Here is a 21,565-nt window from a genome sequence, read left to right on the forward strand (position 1 = left end):
CTGAACTAGAGACGCGCTGAGGACAAAAATCCTAAAAAATCAGATTTTCCCCCATTTCCCCCCCTTGCTCCCGCTTCACTCCTGCAGCCGAAACCCCCGAAATTTTGGGGCGGAATGGGAGAAAATCCGATTTTTTGGGGGGGAAAGCCCCGATTTTTCGGGGAAAACCCAACTCCTCGGGAATCCGGTAGGAAGACGCGGGTGGGGAGCAGACGGGATGAAATTTTCCTCATTTTTAAAACGGATTTTCGGCAAGGGGGGAGCGCCTGAAAAAGGGGGAAAAAAAAAAAAAAAAAAACCAAAAAATCCCTCGACAGGTCCAAAAAAACAGGAAAAAAAATACAAAAAAAATTTGAAGCGTTAAGAATAATTTAGGATTATTGTAAATAATTATAAATTAAGGGGGGGGGTTATCCCATTGGAATCCGGCGGAAAATCGGGAATTGGGGAGGGGGACGTGGAAAGGGGGGGGGGCACCAAAGGGGGGGGGGCACGCGGTGTGTGGGGGGGAGTGGGCGTGTCCTGGCGGCGCGGGACGAACCAATCAGCGCGCGGCATCCCGCCGGGGGCGTGTCCCCGGGCGCGGTAAAAGGGGCGTGGCCCGCGCGGATTTCTTAATGGAGCGGCGGCGGCGGGCTGGCGGCGCATGCGCGCTCGGCGCGGCGATGGCGGGGGGGTCCCGGGGCGCGGCGCGGAGCTGCCCCCGCCGCCAGCACCGGAGCGGGCGGAGCGGCGGCACCGGCCCCGCCACCGGCACCGGCAGCAGCAGCAGCAGCAGCAGCTCCGAGAGGAGGCGGCGGCAGAGGAAGGGCGGCGGGAGGCGGCGGCGGCAGCGCGGCATGACATGACGGCGCCGCTCGGGCTCCCCCCGCGCTGGCCCGACGCGCTCGGCTGCCGCTGCGAGGACGCGCCGCGGGAGAAGCCGCGCATGGAGAGCCTGGGCCAGTGCCGGGACGGGCTGGGGCACTGCCGGGACGGGCTCGGGCACTGCCGGGACGGGCTGGGGCACTGCCGGGAGATGCTGCCCCACGCCGCGCTGGGCGCGCCGGGCGGCGGCGGCGGCGGCGGCGGAACGGGCGCGGACGGAGGAGCCGCGTTCGCGGAGCTGGCGGGCGCGGAGCCGGCGCGGCAGTGCCCGTCGGGCTCGCTGGGCTACGGCGCCTACCCGTTCGCGCCGGGCTACTACGGCTGCCGCCTGAACCTGCCGCAGAAGCCCTGCGGGTACCACCCGCCCGACAAATTCGGCGAGGCCGGCGGCGCGCTGGGCGCCGAGGAGCTGCCGCCGGCGCGGGCCAAGGAGTTCCCGTTCTACCCCGGCTTCCCCGGCTCGTACCAGGCCGTGCCGGGCTACTTGGACGTGTCGGTGGTGCCGGCGCTGGCCGAGCCGCGGCACGAGGCTTTGCTTCCCATGGAAGGCTACCAGGGCTGGGCGCTGGCCAACGCCGGCTGGGACGGGCAGGTTTACTGCTCCAAGGAGCAGCCGCAGCCCGCGCACCTCTGGAAGGCGCCGTTCCCAGGTAGGCAGCGGCACCGGGAGCGGGAGCGGGAGCGGTGCCCGCCGTGCGAGCGGCTCCTCCGCGGGGATTGATCAGGGCAGCCCAGAAATCCCATATCCCGTGCGTCCCATCTATTCCATCTACCCGGATTTATCCCATCTATCCCGATATATTTATTCCATCTATCCCGTGTATCCCACCTATCCCAGAAATCCCATCTATTCCGTGTATTCCATCTATCCCAGAAATCCCATCTATTCCGTGTATTCCACCTATCCCATCTATTCCATCTACCCCATATAGCCGGATTTATCCCATCTATCCCGATATTCCATATATCCCGATATATTTATTCCATCTATCCCGTGTATCCCATCTATTCCATCTACTCCTATAGCCGGATTTATCCCATCTATCCCGATGTATTTATTCCATCTATCCCATCTATTCCGTGTATTCCATCTATCCCACCTATCCCATCTATTCCCTGTATTCCATCTCTCCCATATATCCGGATCTATCCCATATATCCCGATACATTTATCCCATCTATTCCGTGTATTCCATCTATCCCACCTATCCCATCTATTCCCTGTATTCCATCTATCCCATATATCCGGATCTATCCCATATATCCCGATATATTTACCCCATCTATCCCATCTATTCCGTGTATTCCATCTCTCCCATATGTCCGGATCTATCCCATATATCCCGATATATTTATCCCATCTATTCCGTGTATTCCATCTCTCCCATATATCCGCATCTATCCCATCTATTCCGTGTATTCCATCTCTCCCATATATCCCGATATATTTATCCCATCTATTCCGTGTATTCCATCTCTCCCATATATCTGCATCTATTCCATACATCCCAATATATCTATCCCATCCATCCACATATTCAGTACATCCCGATGTATTTATTCCATCTATCCCCCATATCCTGTGTATCCCACCTATCCCATCCATCCTGTGTACCCCGTGTATTCCATCTATCCTAGAAACCCCTGCATTCAGTGTATCCCGTATATTCCATCTATCCGGGTTTATTCCGTATATCCTGGCATATCAATCCCATCTATCCATACATTCCATCTGTCCCGGTATATTTATCCCGTCTATCCCATATATTATATTTATCCTGTCTGTCCCACCTATCCACATATATTCAATTTATCCCGATATATTTATCCCACCTACCCCACCTGTCTGGATCTATCCCCAAATATCCCATGTACCCCGTGTGTCCCGTATACTCCATCCATCCCACTTATCCCATATATTCCATCTGTCCCGTTTATCCCATATATTCCGTGTATCCCATCTCTCCCCTATATTCCGCGCATTCCACTCATTCCCTATATCCCGATCTATTTATCCCTTATATTCCAAATATCCACACGTATTTATCCCACACGTTCCCGATATCTGGATATACCCCATATATTCAATTTATCCCATTTATCCCGCACCCACCTATCCCATCCATTCCATAGAGCCGGGGACATTAATTCCATATATCCCGGTATATTTATCCCATATATCCCGATATATTCCATATATGATTCCAGCTCTTCCATATACCCCACATATCCGCATATGTTAATTATTAATTCCATGTATCCCGGTACATTAATTCCATTTATCACATATATCCCGATATATTTATCCCATATATCCGGGTATATTTATCCCATATATCCGGGTATATTTATCCCATATATCCGGGTACATTTATTTCATCTATTCCACATATCCCAACATATTAATTCCATATATCCTATATATCAGGGTATATTTATTCCATGTATCCGGCTATATTAATTCCATATATCCGGTACCTTTATTCCATATATCCCATTTATCCTGGTATATTTATTCTATATATTCCATTTATCCGGGTATATTAATTCCCTATATCAGGGTATATTAATTCCCTATGTTCCCTATATCTGGGCACATTTATTCCATTTCTCTGGGTATATTTATTCCCTATATCCGGGTACATTAATTCCATGTATTCCCTATATCCGGGTATATTTATTCCATATATCAGGGTATATTTATTCCATATATCTGGGTATATTAATTCCCTATATTCCCTATATCCGGGTATATTAATTCCATATATTCCCTATATCAGGGTATATTAATTCCCTATATCCGGGTACATTAATTCCATATATTCTCTATATCCAGGTGTATTTATTCCATGTATCTGGGTATGTTAATTCCCTGTATTCCCTATATCCGGGTATATTAATTCCATATATTCCCTATATCAGGGTGTATTAATTCCCTATATCCGGGTACATTAATTCCATATATTCCCTATATCCAGGTATATTTATTCCATATATCTGGGTATGTTAATTCCCCATATCAGGGGATATTAATTCCCTATATTCCCTATATCAGGGTGTATTTATTCCGTGTATCAGGGCACATTTCCCCCCCATATCCGGCCGTGTTTATTCCGCATATCCGGGTGTGTTCCGCGTTTCCCACCAATTCCGCCCGCTCCGTGTATTCCATGCGCCCGCGGAGCTCGGGCCCGGCTAATTAGAGGGAAGCGGCTCAGGAATGCTCGGAGCGGAGCGGGCAATGTGCACGGGCACGCTCGGCGGGGCGAGGCCAGCGCGGCCCCAAACCCGACTTAATTCCATAATTCTGCCCTTCCCCGGCAGCCGAACCCGGCCCCAAAACCCGGAGTTAATGCCACAATTCTGCCCTTTCTGCTGATCCAATCCCGGCCCCAAAACCCGGAGTTAATTCCATAATTCTGCCCTTTCTGTTGATCCAATCCCGGCCCCAAAACCCGGAGTTAATTCCATAATTCTGCCCTTTCTGCTGATCCAATCCCGGCCCCAAAACCCGGAGTTAATGCCACAATTCTGCCCTTTCTCTTGATCCCAAACCCGGAGTTAATTCCATAATTCTGCCCTTTCTGCTGATCCCAAACCCGGAGTTAATTCCATAATTCTGCCCTTTCTGCTGGAGTAATCCAATCTCCAAAACCCCGCGGAAATTCCCGAATTCTGCCATTTTTCCGGCAGCAATCCTGGCCCCAAAAATCCGCGGAAATTCCCTAAACCTGCCATGCCTTCGGAGCCAATCCCGGCCCAATCCAACCCCAAAAATTCCAGAATTCTGCCCTTTCTCCCGATCCAATCCCGGCCCAATCCAACCCCCAAAATTCCAGAATTCTGCCCTTTTTCCCAATCCAATCCCGGCCCAATCCAACCCCCAAAATTCCAGAATTCTGCCCTTTTTCCCGCGACAATCTCGCCCCAATCCAACCCCAAAATTCCCGAATTCTGCCCTTTTTCCCGATCCAATCCCGGCCCAATCCAACCCCCAAAATTCCCGAATTCTGCCCTTTCTCCCGCCCCAATCCAACCCCCAAAATTCCCCAATAATTCCCGAATTTCGCCTTTCCTGCTCCCTCCCCTCCCGCCGCTCCCCCGCGGGCGGAGAGCTCCAAAAAAAGGGGGAAAATGATAAAAATAATTAATAAAAAAAATGAAAATCGCGCTGCAAGCGAATCGCGGAGCGGCTCGGGGGCTGCCAGGGGCCGGGCGCTCAATCAGCTCCCAATTAACGCAATTAACGCCGGAGGTGTCAAGTGCCAGCCGGAGCTGTTCGGGGGGAAGGAGTTTATTTCCCCTTTTATCGGCACAAAAAAACCCAAATTCGGCTTTTTCCTTCACCTTTTATTTTCCCCTTTTATCGGCACGAAAACCCCCAAACTCGCCTTTTCCCTTTACCCTTTAATTCCCTTTTATCAGCACCAAAAACCCCAAATTCGGCCTTTTCCTTTCCCCTTTATTTCCTTTTATTGGCACAAAAACCTCAATTTCGGCTTTTCCCTTTATTTCTCTTTTATCAGCGCCAAAACCCCCAAATCTGTTTTTCCCTTTCCGCTTTATTTTCCTTTTATTACCACCTAAAACCCCAAAATCGCCTTTTCCCCTTTCCCCTTTATTTTCCCTTTATCAGCACAAAATCCCCCAAATGCGACATTCCCCTTTATTTCCTTTTTATCCGCACCAAAACCCCCAAAATCGGCTTTTCGGGGAATTTTGGACACCCGGGATTGGGAATTCTGCCGCGCGGCTCCGGCTGCTTTTTATTTTTATTTTTTGGGGATTTTTTTGGGGGGAGGGGATTTTTATTTTTTGGGGGGGACCCCTCCCCTATTTGTGACCGCAAAACGGATCCGCTGCCCCCCAAACCTCCCCAATTAACACGCGGACCGTAATTAGCGCCCGTCCCCATTTTCCTGCCCCTTTTGGGGCGCCGGATTTGGGGTTCAGCTCCCCCCAAACCCCAAAATTCCGTTTTTGGGGATTTTTGCCCCCCGTTCCCCAGCGCCCCCAAAAACCGCTGGAAATGGGAAAATTTGGGTATTTTGCCCACTCCGAGGGGATTTTTGGGGTTTGGGGCTGCTCAGGGCGGATTTTCCTCTGCGGGAAAAGGGAAAGGGGTGGGAGGAGAAAAAGGAAAGGAGGGAAAAGGGGAAAACGCCGAATTTTGCCCAAATTTGCGGGGTTTGAGGTGCCTGAGGGCGGGCGCTGCTCCTTCATCGGCGGCCAAGGCAAACAGGGAATGGAAACAGGGAATTAAAAAAGGGAATTAAAACAGGAATTAAAACAGAATTAAAACAGGAATTATCCCCGCTGTGTTTGCATTCCCATTATCCACAACACCATCAGCCATTGGCGCCTCCCCCGCCGCCCTTTTCCTCCTTTTTCCCACTTTTTTTCCCACCTTTTTTTCCCTTTTTCCCCCTTTTTTTCCTCTTCTCCCCTTTCCCCGCCTTTTCCCACCTTTTTTATCCCTTTTCCCCCCATTTCCTCCCCATTTTCCCTCCCCTTTCTTCCCCTCTTTCCCCCTCATTTCCATCGTTTTTTTCCCCCCTTTTTTCCCCCAATTCTTTCCCCCCTTTTCCCCCTTTCCCACCCCCATTTTACCCCAATTTTCCCTCTCCCTCCCCAAAATCCTCCCCCAACCCCACGGGCCGCGATTCCCTTTTTTTCCCCTCATTTCATTTCCCAAAATTCCCATTTTTTACCCATTTCCGTTCACCCCGCTTCTCTCCAAAGCAAATCAATCCACGTTATTCCCGTTTTTTATCCATTTCACCTTTGTTTTTAACCCCTTTATCCCCATTCTTTCCATTTATACCCATTTCCCGCGCTCTAACCCCATTTTTACCCATTTCCCCCGTTCTAACCCCATTTTTACCCATTTCCAACTGTTCTAACCCCATTTTTATCCATTTCCACACTTTGTAGCCCCATTTCCCCCGTTTTAACCCCATTTTTACCCGTTTCCAACTGTTCTAACCCCATTTTTACCCATTTCCCCCGTTCTAACCCCATTTTTACCCGTTTCCAACTGTTCCAACCCCATTTTTACCCGTTTCTACTTCACCCCGCTTTGCCTTTAACCCCTTTATCGCCATTTTCACCCATTTCCCCCGTTCTAACCCAATTTTCACCCATTTCCTGCATACCAACCCGGTTTTCACCCATTTCCACCTCACCCCACTCCGCTTTTTAACCCTTTATCCCCGTTATTCCTATTTTTTACCCATTTCCCCCGTCCCAACCCCATTTTTACACAATTCCCCCCATCCCAGCCCCGTTTTTTCCCAGTTTCCCCGTTTCTAACCCCATTTTCGCCATCCCAGCCGTGGTCCCTCTGCAGGCCGAGCCCAGCCCGTTCTGCTGGGGCTGCGAGAAGCGCGTTCCGTACCCCAAAAATCTTTAACCCCTTTATCCCCTTTGTTAACCCCATAACTGCCGTTCTAACGCCATTTTCACCCGTTTTTCATCCATTTTTTCCCAATTTCCCCATTTCTAACCCCATTTTCCCCATCCCTCTGCAGGCCGAGCCCAGCCTGTTCTGCCGGGGCTGCACAAAGCGTGTGCCCCCCAGTGACCCCCAAAACCCCTTTAACCCTTTTGATTAACCCCTTAATTCCCATTTTTGACATTCCTAACCCGGTTTTTCCCCATTTTCCCCCATTTCCCCCCATTCCAGACGTGGTGGCCCCCCAGGCCGACCCCGAGAAGCGCGTGCCGCACCCCGAACCCCTTTAACCCCCTTGTCCCCTTTATTACCTTTTATTAACCCCTTAATAACCTTTCATTAACTCTTTGCTTCCCATAGCCCCCATTTTTCCCCAATTTCCCCGTTTCTAACCCCATTTTCCCCCTCATCCCAGATGTGGTGCCTCTCCAGCCGGAGCCCAGCCCGTGCCCCACCGTGACCCTTTATCCCCATTTTTAACCCATTTTTTCCCCACAACTCCCATTCTAACCCTGTTTTCCCCCCATAACTCCCATTCTAATGCCATTTTTTCCCAATTTCCCCGTTTCTAACCCCATTTTTTCCCTCCATAGACGTGGTGCCGCTGCAGCCGGAGCCCACCCATTCCGGCGCGGCCACAAGGAGCGCGTGCCCCACCGTGCCCCCCATAACTCCCATTCTGACCCCATAACTCCTTTTTTTTCCCCACTTTTACCTATTTTTTTCCCATTTTAACCCATTTCTCCCCATTTTCCCCCCATTCTAGATGTGGTCCCCCTGCAGCCGGAGCCCAGCCCGTTCCGGCCCCACCGTGACCCCCATAACTCCCATTCTAACCCCATAACTCCCATTTTTTCCCATTTTAACCCATTTTTTCCCCATTTCCTCACTCCCCAGACGTGGTGCCCCTGCAGCCGGAGCCCAGCCCGTTCCGGCGCGGCCGCAAGAAGCGCGTGCCCCACCGTGACCCCTTTATTAACCCTTTAATGCCCATATTTCCCCCATAACTCCCATTCTAACCCAATTTTTACCATTTTATCCATTTTTTCCCCCATCCTAGATGTGGTGCCGCTGCAGCCGGAGCCCAGCCCGTTCCGGCGCGGCTGCAAGAAGCACGTGCCCCACCGTGCCCCCCATAACTCCCATTTGCCCCCCATAACTCCCATTCTAACCCCCTAACTCCCGTTTTCCCCCCATAACTCCCATTTTTTCCCATTTTAACCCATTTCTCCCCATTTTCCCCCCATTCTAGATGTGGTCCCCCTGCAGCCGGAGCCCAGCCCGTTCCGGCGCGGCCGCAAGAAGCGCGTGCCGTACACGAAGCCGCAGCTGAAGGAGCTGGAGCGCGAGTTCGCCGCCAGCCGCTTCATCACCAAGGAGAAGCGGCGGCGCATCGCGGGCGCCACCAGCCTGAGCGAGCGCCAGGTCACCATCTGGTTCCAGAACCGCCGCGTCAAGGAGAAGAAGGTGCAGGGCAAGGCGCGGCCCGCGCACCTGCGGGACACCTGAGCGGGACAGGCGACGGAGGAACGGGGGAGAAACGGGCGGAGGGTTCAGCGTCGCACGGCGGACTTTGGGGCGGCGGGAATCGCCGAAATGCGGAAAGCAAAGGGTTAAAAATTCGATGTTTATCCTTGGACTTTGGGGCGGCCAGAATCGCCGAAATATGGGGAAAAAAAATTGGTGGAAAATTCAATATTCATCCTTGGACTTTGGGGCGGCGAGAATCGCCGAAATACGGAAAACAAAGGGTTAAAAATTCGATGTTTGTCCTTGAACTTTGGGGCGGCCAGAATCGCCGAAATATGGGGAAAAATAATCAGTTTTCAATGGGTGGAAAATTCAATATTTATCATCAATACGGTGGAACACTGAGATGGCCACAATTGCCAAAATATGGAAAGCAAAGGGTTAAAAATTCGATGTTTATCCTTGGACTTTGGGGCGGCCAGAATCACCGAAATATGGAAAACAAAGGGTTAAAAATTCAGTATTCATCCTTGGACTTTGGGGCGGCCAGAATCACCAAAATATGGGGGAAAAAAAATTGGTGGAAAATTCGATATTTATCCTTGGACTTTGGGGCGGCGAGAATCACCGAAATGTGGAAGACAAAGGGTTAAAAATTCAATATTTATCCTTGGACTTTGGGGTGGCGAGAATCGCCGAAATACGGAAAACAAAGGGTTAAAAATTCGATGTTTATCCTTGGACTTTGGGGCGGCCAGAATCGCCGAAATATGGGGGAAAAAAAATCAGTTTTCAATGGGTGGAAAATTCAATATATATCATCGTGACAGTGGAACACTGAGATGGCCACAATTGCCAAAATATGGAAAGCAAAGGGTTAAAAATTCGGTATTCATCCTTGGACTTTGGGGCGGCCAGAATCACCAAAATATGGAAAACAAAGGGTTAAAAATTCAATATTTATCCTTGGACTTTGGGGCGGCCAGAATCACCAAAATATGGGGGAAAAAAAAATTGGTGGAAAATTCGATATTTATCCTTGGACTTTGGGGCGGCGAGAATCACCGAAATGTGGAAGACAAAGGGTTAAAAATTCACTGTTTATCCTTGGACTTTGGGGCGGACGGAATCACCAAAAACAAGGGAAAAAAATCGATTTTCAATGGGTGGAAAATTTGATATTTATCATCGTGCCACAAGGACTTTGGGGTGGCCAGAATTGCCAAAATAAGGAAAAAAAAAAATCAGTTTTCAATGGGCGGAAAATTCAATATTTATCATCGGACTTTAAGGCAGCCAGAATTGCCAAAATATGGAAAAAAAGGGTCAAAAATTCAATATTTATCATTGTGCCGGTGGGACACTGAGGTGGCCAGAATTGCCAAAATAAGGAAAAAAAATCAATTTTCAATGGGCGGAAAATTCAATATTTATCATCGTGCCCGCAGGACTTTGGGGCGGCCAAAATCCCCGAGAAAGGAACCAAAAAATCATCAAGAATTCAATATTTATCCTCGTGCTGGTGGGACTTTGGGGTGGCCAAAATCCCCGAAAAAAAGGAGAAAAAAAGTGTTAAAATTGAATATTTCTCCTCGCGCCGGTGGGACACTGGATTCTGAAAAAGGCAAAAAACCACAAAGAATCAGAAGTTAAAAAATTGAATATTTATCCTCGTGCCGGGGGGACTTTGGGGTGGAGAAAACCCCGAAAAAGGAAAAAATCCCAGTGTAAAATTCAATGTTTATCCTCGTGCTGGGGGACTTTGGGGTGGAGAAAACCCCGAAAAAGCCGAAAATCCCGAAAAAAGCCCCAAACCCGAAGGCAGAAGAGCAAAACTCGGTATTTATTTATTTATCCCGGTGCCCGCGGGGAATTTAAGGAGTAAAATCCCAAAAAAAGGAAAATTCCGACCCCAAAACTCCGAAATCCCAGCGCGGGATTCGGGGGGAAATTCGGAATTTTGGCCTGAGAGTGGAAATTCCCGATTTTCCTTTTTTTTTTTTTTTTTTTTTTTTTTGCCGTTATTTCTGTGGCAAAAAAAAATTGTGAAAAAACTCCCAAAAATCGCCCAAAAAAATCCCCAAATTTTATCCAGGGCGGCGTCGGCTCCGCTTGTTTGAGGATGGAAAAATCAGAATTTTCAGGGATGGAGAAATCCAATTTTTTAAGGATGGAAAAATCGGGAATGGAGAAAAATCCCCAGCGAGGTTTGGGGTCGGATTTTGGGGATTTTTGTGGATTTTTTTGTGATTTTTGGGGTTCTCCCCCGCGGGTTCGGATGGGGAAATTGGGAATTTCCGGCCGGATTTTGGGGTTTTTTTGGGGGGAAATTTGGATTTTTTGGGGTTGTGCTGTCGCTGTCAGCTCGTGGTGTCCGCCTTGTACCGGTCCTTGGAAATAAATCGCTTTTTTTGGTCGTTGTTTTGTCTGGAAGACAAAAAAAAAAAGAGAAAAATATTTCTGTTTGTGCGGCTTTTTCAGCACCCGGAGGGAATTCCTGGGGAAAATGGGGAAAATGGGGAAAAAATGGGAAAAAAAAGAAGGAAATTGGAAGGAAAAAAGCAGGAAAATTAGATTTAAAAAAAACCAGGAAAATGAGGGGGAAAAGCAAGAAAATGGCGGGGGGGGAAAGGAGAAAAATTGGGGAAAAAAGGAGAAAAATTGGGGAAAAAAGGAGAAAAATTGGGGAAAAAAGGAGATAAAAAGGGAAAATTAAAGGACGGGAAGGGCAGAGAATAAATGCGAGGGGGTTGAAGTGAGAGCTTTAAAATGGGATTTTTATTGCCTTTAATTTCTATTTATTTCATTTTTCTTGAGGGTGTTTTATTAAATTAATTTTTATTTGGTCTATTTTTATTTGATCTATTTTTATTTAGTCTAATTACGTCTATTTTAGTCTATTTTAATCTATTTCGGTATATTTTTATTTAGTCTTTTTTTTATTTAGTCTGTTTTTGGTGCATTTTTAATTGAATCTCTTTCTAGGTAAGATATTTTCATTGAATTTAATTGAATTAACCTATTTTAATTCAATATATTTGTGTTTGACCGGGTTTTTATTTCACGTGTTTTGATTTCATCATCTTTAATGTGCTTTTATTTCATGTGTTTTTATTTCATTGCGTTCTTGCCCAATTTAAATTTTATTGGATTTTTTTATCTCTTTATTTTTTTCCTCCCTAAACTCCCCCAAGGGCAGGGAAAAATGCCCAGAAATTGTTTAAAATCCCGATTTTTTTTTTTGCTTTAATTTGCCCGAAATGCAGCAAAAAATCGAGTGCAGAATCGGGATGGAAATTGGGGGAAAAAATCGGAATTTTAGAGGCTGCAAAAGCGCTTGTGAGGGTGGCAAAATATTCAATTTATTGTATATTTAATATCAGTTTATTACCGATTTTACATCTATTTAATATTTATTTCTGTGTTCCTTCCAGGCGCGTGGATCTCACCCCCAATATTCCGATTTTTTTTAGGATTTCGGGGTGGATTTTTCCAATTTTTTTAGGATTTCGGGGCGGATTTTTCCATTTTTTCTGCATTTTGCAGCTCTCAATATTCGGGTTTGGGTGTGGGAGAGCCGGGCTTTCAATAATTCAGAATTTTGGGGTTTTTATTTTGGGGTTTTTCCTTTAAATTCTTCCCTAAATTAAAATTTCCATCAGGGTTCGATGGAAACTTCCAGAAATATTTGGGTTAAACAGAGACATTTGTAGGAGAAGGAGAGAAATCGGTGAATTTATAGAAATGGATGATTAAAAAAATTTAAAATGGGGCAATTTGGGAATGGGGGAAAAATTTCTGATTTTCTTCCAAGGGTGGGGAACGGAGCTCGGGCTTGGGAGGAAAATGGGAATTTTGGGGCATTTTGGGCTCAAGTTTTGGCTTTTTGGACTCCATTTTTGGCATTTTGGGCTCCATTTTTGGCATTTTGGGCTCCATTTTTGGCATTTTCAGGACCATTTTGGGTCAGTTCCGGTTCCAGTTTTGGTCAGTTCTGATCTCGGTTTTTGTCACTCCTGGGTTCATTTTTTGGTCACTTCTGGGTTCATTTTTGTCGCTTTTTGCCTCAGTTTTGGTCACTCCGGGCTTTGATTTTGATCAAATTTGTCTCAATTTTTGGTCCATTTGGATTAAACTTTTGGGGTAATTTCCGGTCAATTCTGGTTTCATTTTCGGTCACTTTTGTGTTCATTTTTTATCAGTTCCAGTTTGATTTTTTGGTCACTTTTGGGTTCGTTTTTTGTCACTTCTGGGTCCATTTTTGGCCATTTTGGTTCATTTTTTGTCATTTTCAGGTCGATTTTTCCTCCTGCGCCTCCTTTTCCTTCCCTTGGCCAAACTTTCATTCCTGAGCCCCCAAAATCGGGAAAAATCCCCAAAAGTGACAAAACAGAGAAATCCCTTTGGTTTATTCCTCCTCAGGGCGATTATTTGGGGGATTTGGGTGGGAAAAATTGGGGAAATCCAGGGATTCCTCCTCCTCCGTTTAATCCAAATGGGAAAAAATGAATTTTTGGTTGGAAAAATCAAAATCATCCCTGAATTCTTTCCTTAATTTCCTTTTTTTGGGCGTTTTTTACCCAATCCTTCCTCCCGCTGCTGATTTGGGATTTTTTGGGGGGTTTTCCTTCATATTTTTCCCCAGAAAATTCGGATTTCTGAGCCAAACCTTGGAAATTTCCAGCTCCAATCCTCAATTGATTCTCCCAGCCAGGAGATTCTGATTGATTTTTTAAATTTCTTAATTGATCTTTATTGATCTTTTGGATTTCTGATTCGGAGTTCTGTGGATTTTGGGGATAGAAATTCCCGATCTGGGGCCGAGTTGAGGGAGAAAATGAACTTTGGGAGAGGAAAAAGGGGCAAAAATTGGGATTTTCGGGGTCGTGACGGCGCCTGGAGGGAAGAGGGGAAAATGAATTAGAATTGTTTAAAATTAATTGGAATGGATTGGAATGGAAGAAAATTGAATTTAAATTCATCGCGATGGATGAAAATTGAATTTTAATTCATTGCAATGAATTGGGATGGATGGAAATGAATCGGAGCGGATGAAAATGAATTGGGATGGATGAAAATGAATTGGAATTCATTGCAATGAATTAAAATTAATTAATAAAAATAATTCGGAATTCATTGGTGTGAATGAAAATCGATGAAAAACGGGAAGAAAATGGGAATTGGGTGGGAATTCTGTCCCCTAGTCTGTTCGGGATTTCATTGCAAATGGGGCAAATTCAGGGAAATTTGGGGAAATTCGGGTAAGTTCGGGTTAGTTCGGGTAAATTCAGATGGATTCGGGGAATTTAATTTGGGTAAATCCGGGTAAGTTCGGGTTAGTTCGAGTAAATTCAGATAGATTTGGGGAATTTGGGTAAATCCGGGTAAGTTCGGGTTAATTTGAGTAAATTCAGATAGATTTGGGTCATTTGTGTAAATCCGTGTAAGTTCGGGTTAGTTTGGATCAGTTTGGGTAAATTCGGGTAAGTTCGGGTTAGTTCGGGTAAATTCAGATGGATTCGGGGAATTTAATTTCGGTAAATCCGGGTAAGTTCGGGTTAATTCGGGTAAATTCAGATAGATTCGGGGAATTTGGGGAAATCCGGGTAAGTTCGGGTAAATTCAGATAGATTCGGGTAATTTGGGGAAATTAGGGTAAATTCGGGTTAGTTTGGATCAGTTTGGGTAAATCTGGGTAAGTTCGGGTTAGTTGGGATCAATTTGGGTAAATCCGGGTAAATTCGGGTTAGTTTGGATCAGTTTGGGTAAATCCGGGTAAGTTCGGGTTAGTTGGGATCAATTTGGGTAAATCTGGGTAAGTTCGGGTTAGTTGGGATCAATTCGGGTAAATCCGGGTAAATTCAGGTTTGTTCGGGTAAATTTGGGTAAATTCGGCTCAGTTCAGGCAATCTCTGCTAAATTCAGATGGATTCGTGTAAGTTCGGCTCAGCTCGGGTAACCTCGGGAGATTTCGGGTCAGTTCGTGCCAAGTCGGGCAGTTCCGGCCAGTTCCGGATTTTTCCCGGGTTTTCGGTCCCAAACTCGCTCCCGGGCGGCGGTGACGTCAGGGGCGGTGACGTCACGGGGGTTACCCTTGACCTTGACATCACGGGGGAGGTCCGGGGGCCCCGGGCCGGGTTTGCTTTAACCCGGGCTCAGTTAAACCGGGTTTGGTTTAACTGGGTTTGCTTTAACCCGGGCTCGGTTTAACCCGGGTTTAGGTTAAACCGGGTTTGGTTTAACCCGGGCCTGGTTTAACCCGGGCTCGGTTAACCCGGGTTTGGGTTAACCCGGGCTTGGTTAAACCGGGTTTGGTTTAACCCGGGTTTGCTTTAACCCGGGCCTGGTTTAACCCGGGCTCGGTTAAACCGGGTTTGCTTTAACCGGGTTTGGTTTAACCCGGGTTTGCTTTAACCCGGGTTTGGTTTAACCCGGGCCTGGTTTAACCCGGGCTCGGTTCAACCGGGTTTGGTTTAACCCGGATTTAGGTTAACCCGGGTTTGCTTTAACCCGGGCTCGGTTAAACCGGGTTTGCTTTAACCCAGGTCTGGTTTAACCCGGGCTCGGTTTAACCCGGGTTTACCTTAACCCGGGCCTGGATCTCCTTTATTTTTCCTATTATTCCTTTATTTTTCCTATTATTCCTTTATTTTTCCCATTATTCCTTTATTTTTCCCATTATTCCTTTATTTTTCCCATTATTCCTTCCTTTCCCCTATTTTTCCTTTCTCCTGTTATTTCTTTTCCCGTTTATTTCCATTCCTCCTGTTTTCCCTTTCTTTATTTCCTGTCTTTTATCCCGTAATTTTTCTTTTTCCTGTTATTTCCTTCCTTTTTCTTTTCTTTCTCTTTTCTTTAAACCCGATTTTTTTTCTATTTCTATTTATTTCCTTTCTTTTTTCTATTTTCTCTTCCTTTTTTCCCTTTTATTTTTCCCATTTTTTCTCTTTTATTTTCCCTTCCCCCCCCTTTCTTATTTCCTTTATTTTTTCTATTTTCCCCTTATTTTTCCTTTTATTTTTCCCTTTTTTTCTCCCTTTCTTTTTCCCATTTTCCCATTATTTCTCCTTTTTTTCTCCCTCTTTATTCCCGCTCCCACCCCCACATTTCCTCGTTTATTTTTTTTCCCCAAAATCCGTTTTTTTAAGGCTGAAATCCCCGTCAGGATCGGGAATTTCTCTCAGTTCAGCTCCAGGTGAGTGCAGCTCCCGTTTTACCCAAAATCCTGCAAAAACTTGGCCCCGAAAGACCAAAAAAGAGGGGAAAGAAGGAGAAAAAAGGAAAATAAAGGAGAAAAATAGAGGAAAAATTAAAAAGGGGAAAAATAAAAAAAAAATAAATAAAAAGAGGAAAAAGGGAGAGGAAAGAAAGGGAAGAAAAGGAGAAGAAAATGAAAATAAAGAGGATTTTTTATTATTTTTGGGAGCTTTGCCAAGGAATTTTTCCCGAGGCGTTTCCAGCGCCGCTTCCCAGGGTTTGGGGTTTTGGGTTTTTTGGGTTTTGGGTTTTTTTGTTTTTTGGTTTTTTTCCCTTTCTTGGCTGCTCCGCCTCAAAGTGGGGAAAATTCCATTTTTTTGGGGGATTTTTGGGAACCGAGCCCGGAATTGGCGGCCGCGCCTCGGGTCCCAGAAATTCCATTTTTTCCTCCTCTTTTCCCACAAAAAATGGGATTAAAATGGATTAAAAATCGCTTTTTTTTTTTGGTTATTTGGGTCGCGATTGGGACGGAGAATCCCGCGGGGTTTTTTCAGTTTTTTTGGGGATTTTTTAGGAATTCCAGGGAAAAAACCTCGAATTTCTGCCCCAAAAGCAGCGCTGGAGTCAAACCCGAAATTCCCTCCCCGATTTGGGGTTGGATTTTCCCGTCCGGAGATTCTCCGCTGGCAAAAATTGAGAAAATTTGGGAAAAAATGGGATTTTCCATTCATTTCCCTCTTTGGGACCTGAACTGGAACCGCCCGCAGAAAATTCTTATTTTTTCCATTTAATTTAATTTAATTTTATTTTATTTTATTTTAGGGTGCGATCCCGTTTTCCCGGGTTTTTAACGGAATGTAATTTTATTTTTGGGGGGGCTCAATCCAATTTCCGGATGGAAAAATTCGGGATATTTTAATCTATTTATTCCATTTTTAATCGGCGACATTCGGGATATTTTATTTCATTTATTCCATTTTTAACTGGCGACATTCGGGACGTTTACAATTTTTTTTTTGTTCCGTTTTTAATCGGCGCAATTGGGGATATTTTAATTCATTTATTCCATTTTTAATTGGCGACATTCGGGACATTTCAATTTTTTTTTAATCGGCGCAATTGGCGATATTTTAATTCATTTATTCCATTTTTAATTGGCGACATTCGGGACGTTTACAAATTTTTTTGTTCCGTTTTTAATCGGCGCAATTCGGGATATTTTAATTCATTTATTCCATTTTTAATTGGCGATATTCGGGACATTTCATTTTTTTTTAATCGGCGCAATTCGGGATATTTTAATTCATTTATTCCATTTTTAACTGGCGACATTCGGGACATTTACAATTTTTTTGTTCCGTTTTTAGTCGGCGCAATTGGCGATATTTTAATTCATTTATTCCATTTTTAATCCGCATTCCTCGCGCTAAAATCCCCTCTCCGGGCCGAGCCGAGCGCTGGGAATAAATTGAATTCGCCAGGGAGGAAAAATCCCCAAAAATTGAATTTTTCAGCGCCGCGACGAGAAAGGGAAAAAAGGAACAAAAAAAAAGAGAAAAATCGCGGGGACAAAAAGGAGGGGAAAGCTGCAAAAAGCGGGAATTGGGCCGAAATTGGGAATTTTGGGGAATTTTGGGGAATTTTGGGGGATTTTGGCGGCCGCTGCTTTGCTTGGACCCCTTTTACTGCGAGGCAGTGACCTTGAACTGCGCCGCCTTTATGGCCCGGCCGCGATCGCCTTTTTTTCTCCTTTTTTTCTCCTTTTCTTCGCCTTTTCTCCACCCAGACTGGCAATTTCCGCCGCTTCCCCCCCAAAAAACGAGCGAAAATTCAAACCAAATTCTCTTTCCAGGGAGGTTTTGCCGAAAAATCGGGATTTTTTTTTTCGCAGCGGGGGAAAAAGGAAATTTTAATTTATTTTAATTTTATTTTTTCCCCCCCATTTAAAATATATATATATATATATTAATTTTTTCCATTTATCTAAAATATATTTATTTTTTTTCCCATTTATTTAAAATATATTTTAAATTTATATTTCATTTTAATATTCATTTATTTTTTTAGCTGATTAAATCAATTTTTTTTTTCCCCGGGGGTTTTTTTGAGTTAAAAAAGGAATTCCAAATCCGGGGGGTTTTTCCGAGCGATTTAAGCGGGAATTGGGATTTTTTTCTGTTCTTTATTTTTTCACAAAAGGCGTCCCCGGGGTTTTTAAAGTGATTTTTCCGAGCATTCCCAGCGCACAGAAATGGGATTTTAATGGGAAAAATCCCCCTGGAAAGGCGGGAGCGCCGCCGAGGGGTTTTTAGACTTTATTTTATTTCCATTTCTGGCTTTATTTCGGGTTTTTATTTCTATTTCTGGCTTTATTTCGGCTTTTATTTCTGGTTCGGGAGCTCAGGCCACGCTTGGGATGTTCGGGGCTTTCCCTGCTTGGAAAATGAGGAAAAATGAGGAAAAACCCCCCAAAAACCCCAGAATAATTCGCTTTTCTCAGCCCGAGTCTCCCCCGCTCAAGCCCGCGGCGCCGCCCCCAAAATCGCGATTTTTAAATTGGATTTTTGGGCAAAAACGCCCAAAGTCAGGAGCCCGAAACCCCTGAAAAAATCGGGATTTTGGGGCAGAAATTCCCTTTTCCAGCAGGGAACGGAGCCCCGGGCGGGAATTTTTGGCGGAGGGGAAGAATTTCAATTTTTTTTTTTTCGCAGAAAAATAAATAAAAAATGCAGCGAACAAAAGGGAGGGAGGGAAATGATTGAAAATGATCCAGAGGCTTTGGGTTCTCGCCTCGTACCTGGAGGGGGAAAAATTCCTTGGCAGGGCTTGGAAAGCGACCAAAAAAAGGGGAAAAAATTAAAAAATAAATAGAGAAAAACGGCCCCAAAAAGGGGGGGGAAATAGGGGGGGGAAAAAGAAACAAAAAGGGGGGAAAATAAAAAATAAATAGAGAAAAATCGCCCCAAAAAAGGGAGAAAAATAAAAAAAATAAATAGAGAAAAACCGCCCCAAAAAAGGGGGGGAAATAGGGGGGGAAAAAAAGAAACAAAAAGGGGGGAAAATAAAAAATAAATAGAGAAAAAAGGCCCCAAAAAAGGGAGAAAAATAAAAAAATAGAGAAAAAACCCCAGAAAGGGGGAAGGGGGAATAAAATTAAATAGAGAAAAATCGCCCAGAAAAGGGGAAAAATTGAAAAATAAATAGAATAAAAGACGTCCCAAAATAGGGAAAAAAATAAAAATAAATAGAAAAAAAATAGGGGGAAAATATAAATGGAAAGAAATAAGAAAGATATCGCGAAAAATAAATTTTAAAGCCCCAAAACGAGGGGGAAAGAGGAGCGGGCGGAGTTCTCCAGGCTGGAAAAAGCTGGAGAAAAGCGGAATTTCGGGTTTTTCAAGCAGAATTTCGGGTTTTTCCACCTCCGCACGGACAGAAAGCGCCCGAGGAGCCGCACCTGATTTATTTGGGGTTTTTATTTTTATTTTTTGATGTTTTTTGGGGGTTTTTTGAGGGAGTTTGGAGCCTCCAGGGGAGAGGAAAAATCTGAATTTATTTTGGGGGCAATGCCTGAAATGAGCGGCGGGAGGGAAAATGAGAATCCGGGGAGGATTTTGGGGAGGAAAACTCGAAATTCCGGCCGGGGGCAGAAAAAGCAAAATAAAGGTGGGGAAAGGGGAAGAAAAAAAAGGATTAAAAGTGGCCAAAAGGGGAAATTCCGCCCCAAAACGCCGCCGGTCCTTCTGCCCTGCGTTTATTTCCCGTTTCTCCATTTATTTCCCGTTTCTCCATTTATTTTGGGGATTTTTTGGAGTTTATTTTACGCTGGAAGGAGCCGGGATCGATTTTTATTTTTATTTTTATTTTTTTTTTCCCCCTTGGTTTTCCACGGAAGAAGGGAATGGGAAAAAAATCAAAATAAATGGAATTAAATTGAATTAAATCCCCTCCGCGCCGCTGGTGGGGCGCTGGAAAATGCGGATTTTTGGGGGATTTCTGGGGGGAAAATGGGGTGAAAAATCAGAATTTGAGGGTTTGGGGTTCGCAGGGGATGAAGGAAGGGAAATCAAAGCAATAAAATGAGGATTTGTCCCCAAAAAAGAAATCCTGGAGAGGCCGGGAAGGGGCTGGGGCAGCCCCGGAGCTGAGGGGACGCGAAAATGAGGGGAAAAAAGGAAATAATGATCAAAAAATGGCAAAAAAAAGGTGAAATAATGGTAAAAACGGTCCAAAAATAACAAAAATAATAAAACGGTGATGAAAAACGATCAACGGTTTTATGGGATGGACCAAAGATTATAAGAAAGGATGAAAGAATGATGAAATTATTAAAGATGATCTAAAATGGTAAAACAGTGGCAGAAATTAACAATAAATTATTAAAAAGGAAAAAATAAAGATAAAAATGACCGAAAATGGTGTGAAACGGCCCAGAATGATGAGAAGACACAAAACGATGACAAAAATTATGAACAAACGATAAAACAACGACAAAAATGAACAAGAAATCTGATAAAATCCGATGAAGCAATGATCAAAAATGGATCGAAAATGACCAGAAAATTACGGGAAACGACCAAAACACGATAAAAAATGACCAGAAAATTATTCCAAGGGGGAAGAAATGATTTTAAATGAATAGAAAAGCTGATTAAGAACCCAAAACCCAAAACCCGAGAATGGGGCGGGTTAAAAATGGGGATTTTGGGGGTGAAAAAGGCGAATATTGAGGGTTAAAAATGGGGATTATTGGGATGAAAAACGCGAATATTGAGGGTTAAAAATGGGGATTATTGGGGTGAAAACCGCGAATATTGAGGGTTAAAAATGGGGATTTTGGGGGTTCCGGCAGAGACGGAGAGGATGGAAAGGGTAAAAAAAAAATGGAATTAAATTCGGGTTGGGTTTGGGAGGGCGGGGAAAAATGGGGGAAAATGGGGGGGGGAAAAAAAGGGAAAATGAGGGAAAATGAGGGAAAATAGGGGAAAGGAGGGAAAAGGAGAAAAACGGGAAGGGAAAGGAGGGGAAATGTGGGAAAAGGGAGGGAACGGGAGGAAGAAGGGAGGGAAGAGAAGGAAGAAAAAGGGAGGGAAATGGAGAATAAAAGGAGGGGGAAAGGGAGGAATAAAGGAGAAAAAACGGAGAAATAAAGGAGAAAAAACGGAGGAATCAAGGAGAGAAATGGAAGAAAAAAAATGGAGAGAAAATGGAAGAAAAAAGGAGGGAAAAGGGGGAGGATAAAAAGGATGGAAATGGAGGAAAAAGACGGGAAAAAAAAGGAGAGAAAAAGGGACGAAGAAAGGACGAAAAGGGGAGGAAAAGGGGACGAAAGAGGAGGGGGAAAATGAGGGAAAATGAGGGAAAAAGGGAGGAAATCGGGAGGAACTCGGGAGGAACTCGCCGCTGTTTTGTCTGGGCTGCGGAGGGGAGGGGACACCGGGGGGGGGGAGGGGACACCGGGGGGGGGGGAGGGGACACCGAGGGACCCCCGGGCCGGGCGGGCCCCACGTGACGGCGGCGCCGGGGCCGATGGGCGCGGGCCGAGCCTTTTAACGGCGCCCCATGGCCGGGGCCGCG

The 21,565-nt window shown here is 45.3% G+C and overlaps 1 protein-coding gene across 1 annotated transcript; it reads left to right on the forward strand.

Annotated features, from left to right (window-relative positions):
• The first annotated feature begins 844 nt into the window (after positions 1 to 844).
• HOXC13 (homeobox C13) lies at positions 845 to 8,830 on the forward strand. Its single transcript, XM_058042179.1, has 2 exons — positions 845 to 1,517; positions 8,574 to 8,830. The coding sequence occupies exons 1-2, from the start codon at positions 845 to 847 to the stop codon at positions 8,828 to 8,830; spliced, it is 930 nt and encodes a 309-aa protein (XP_057898162.1).
• Positions 8,831 to 21,565: the final 12,735 nt, after the last annotated feature.

Source organism: Melospiza georgiana, chromosome 29 (assembly GCF_028018845.1).
Source record: "Melospiza georgiana isolate bMelGeo1 chromosome 29, bMelGeo1.pri, whole genome shotgun sequence".
In the NCBI taxonomy this organism is placed as follows: Eukaryota; Metazoa; Chordata; class Aves; order Passeriformes; family Passerellidae; genus Melospiza; species Melospiza georgiana.

Excerpts from the sequence above, each read along its gene's own strand:
- HOXC13 (XM_058042179.1), top strand. The coding sequence starts at position 845 with ATGACGGCGCCGCTCGGGCTCCCCCCGCGCTGGCCCGACGCGCTCGGC. Across the intron at positions 1,518-8,573 it reads CTGGAAGGCGCCGTTCCCAG|ATGTGGTCCCCCTGCAGCCG; the intron begins GTAGGCAGCGGC and ends CCCCCATTCTAG.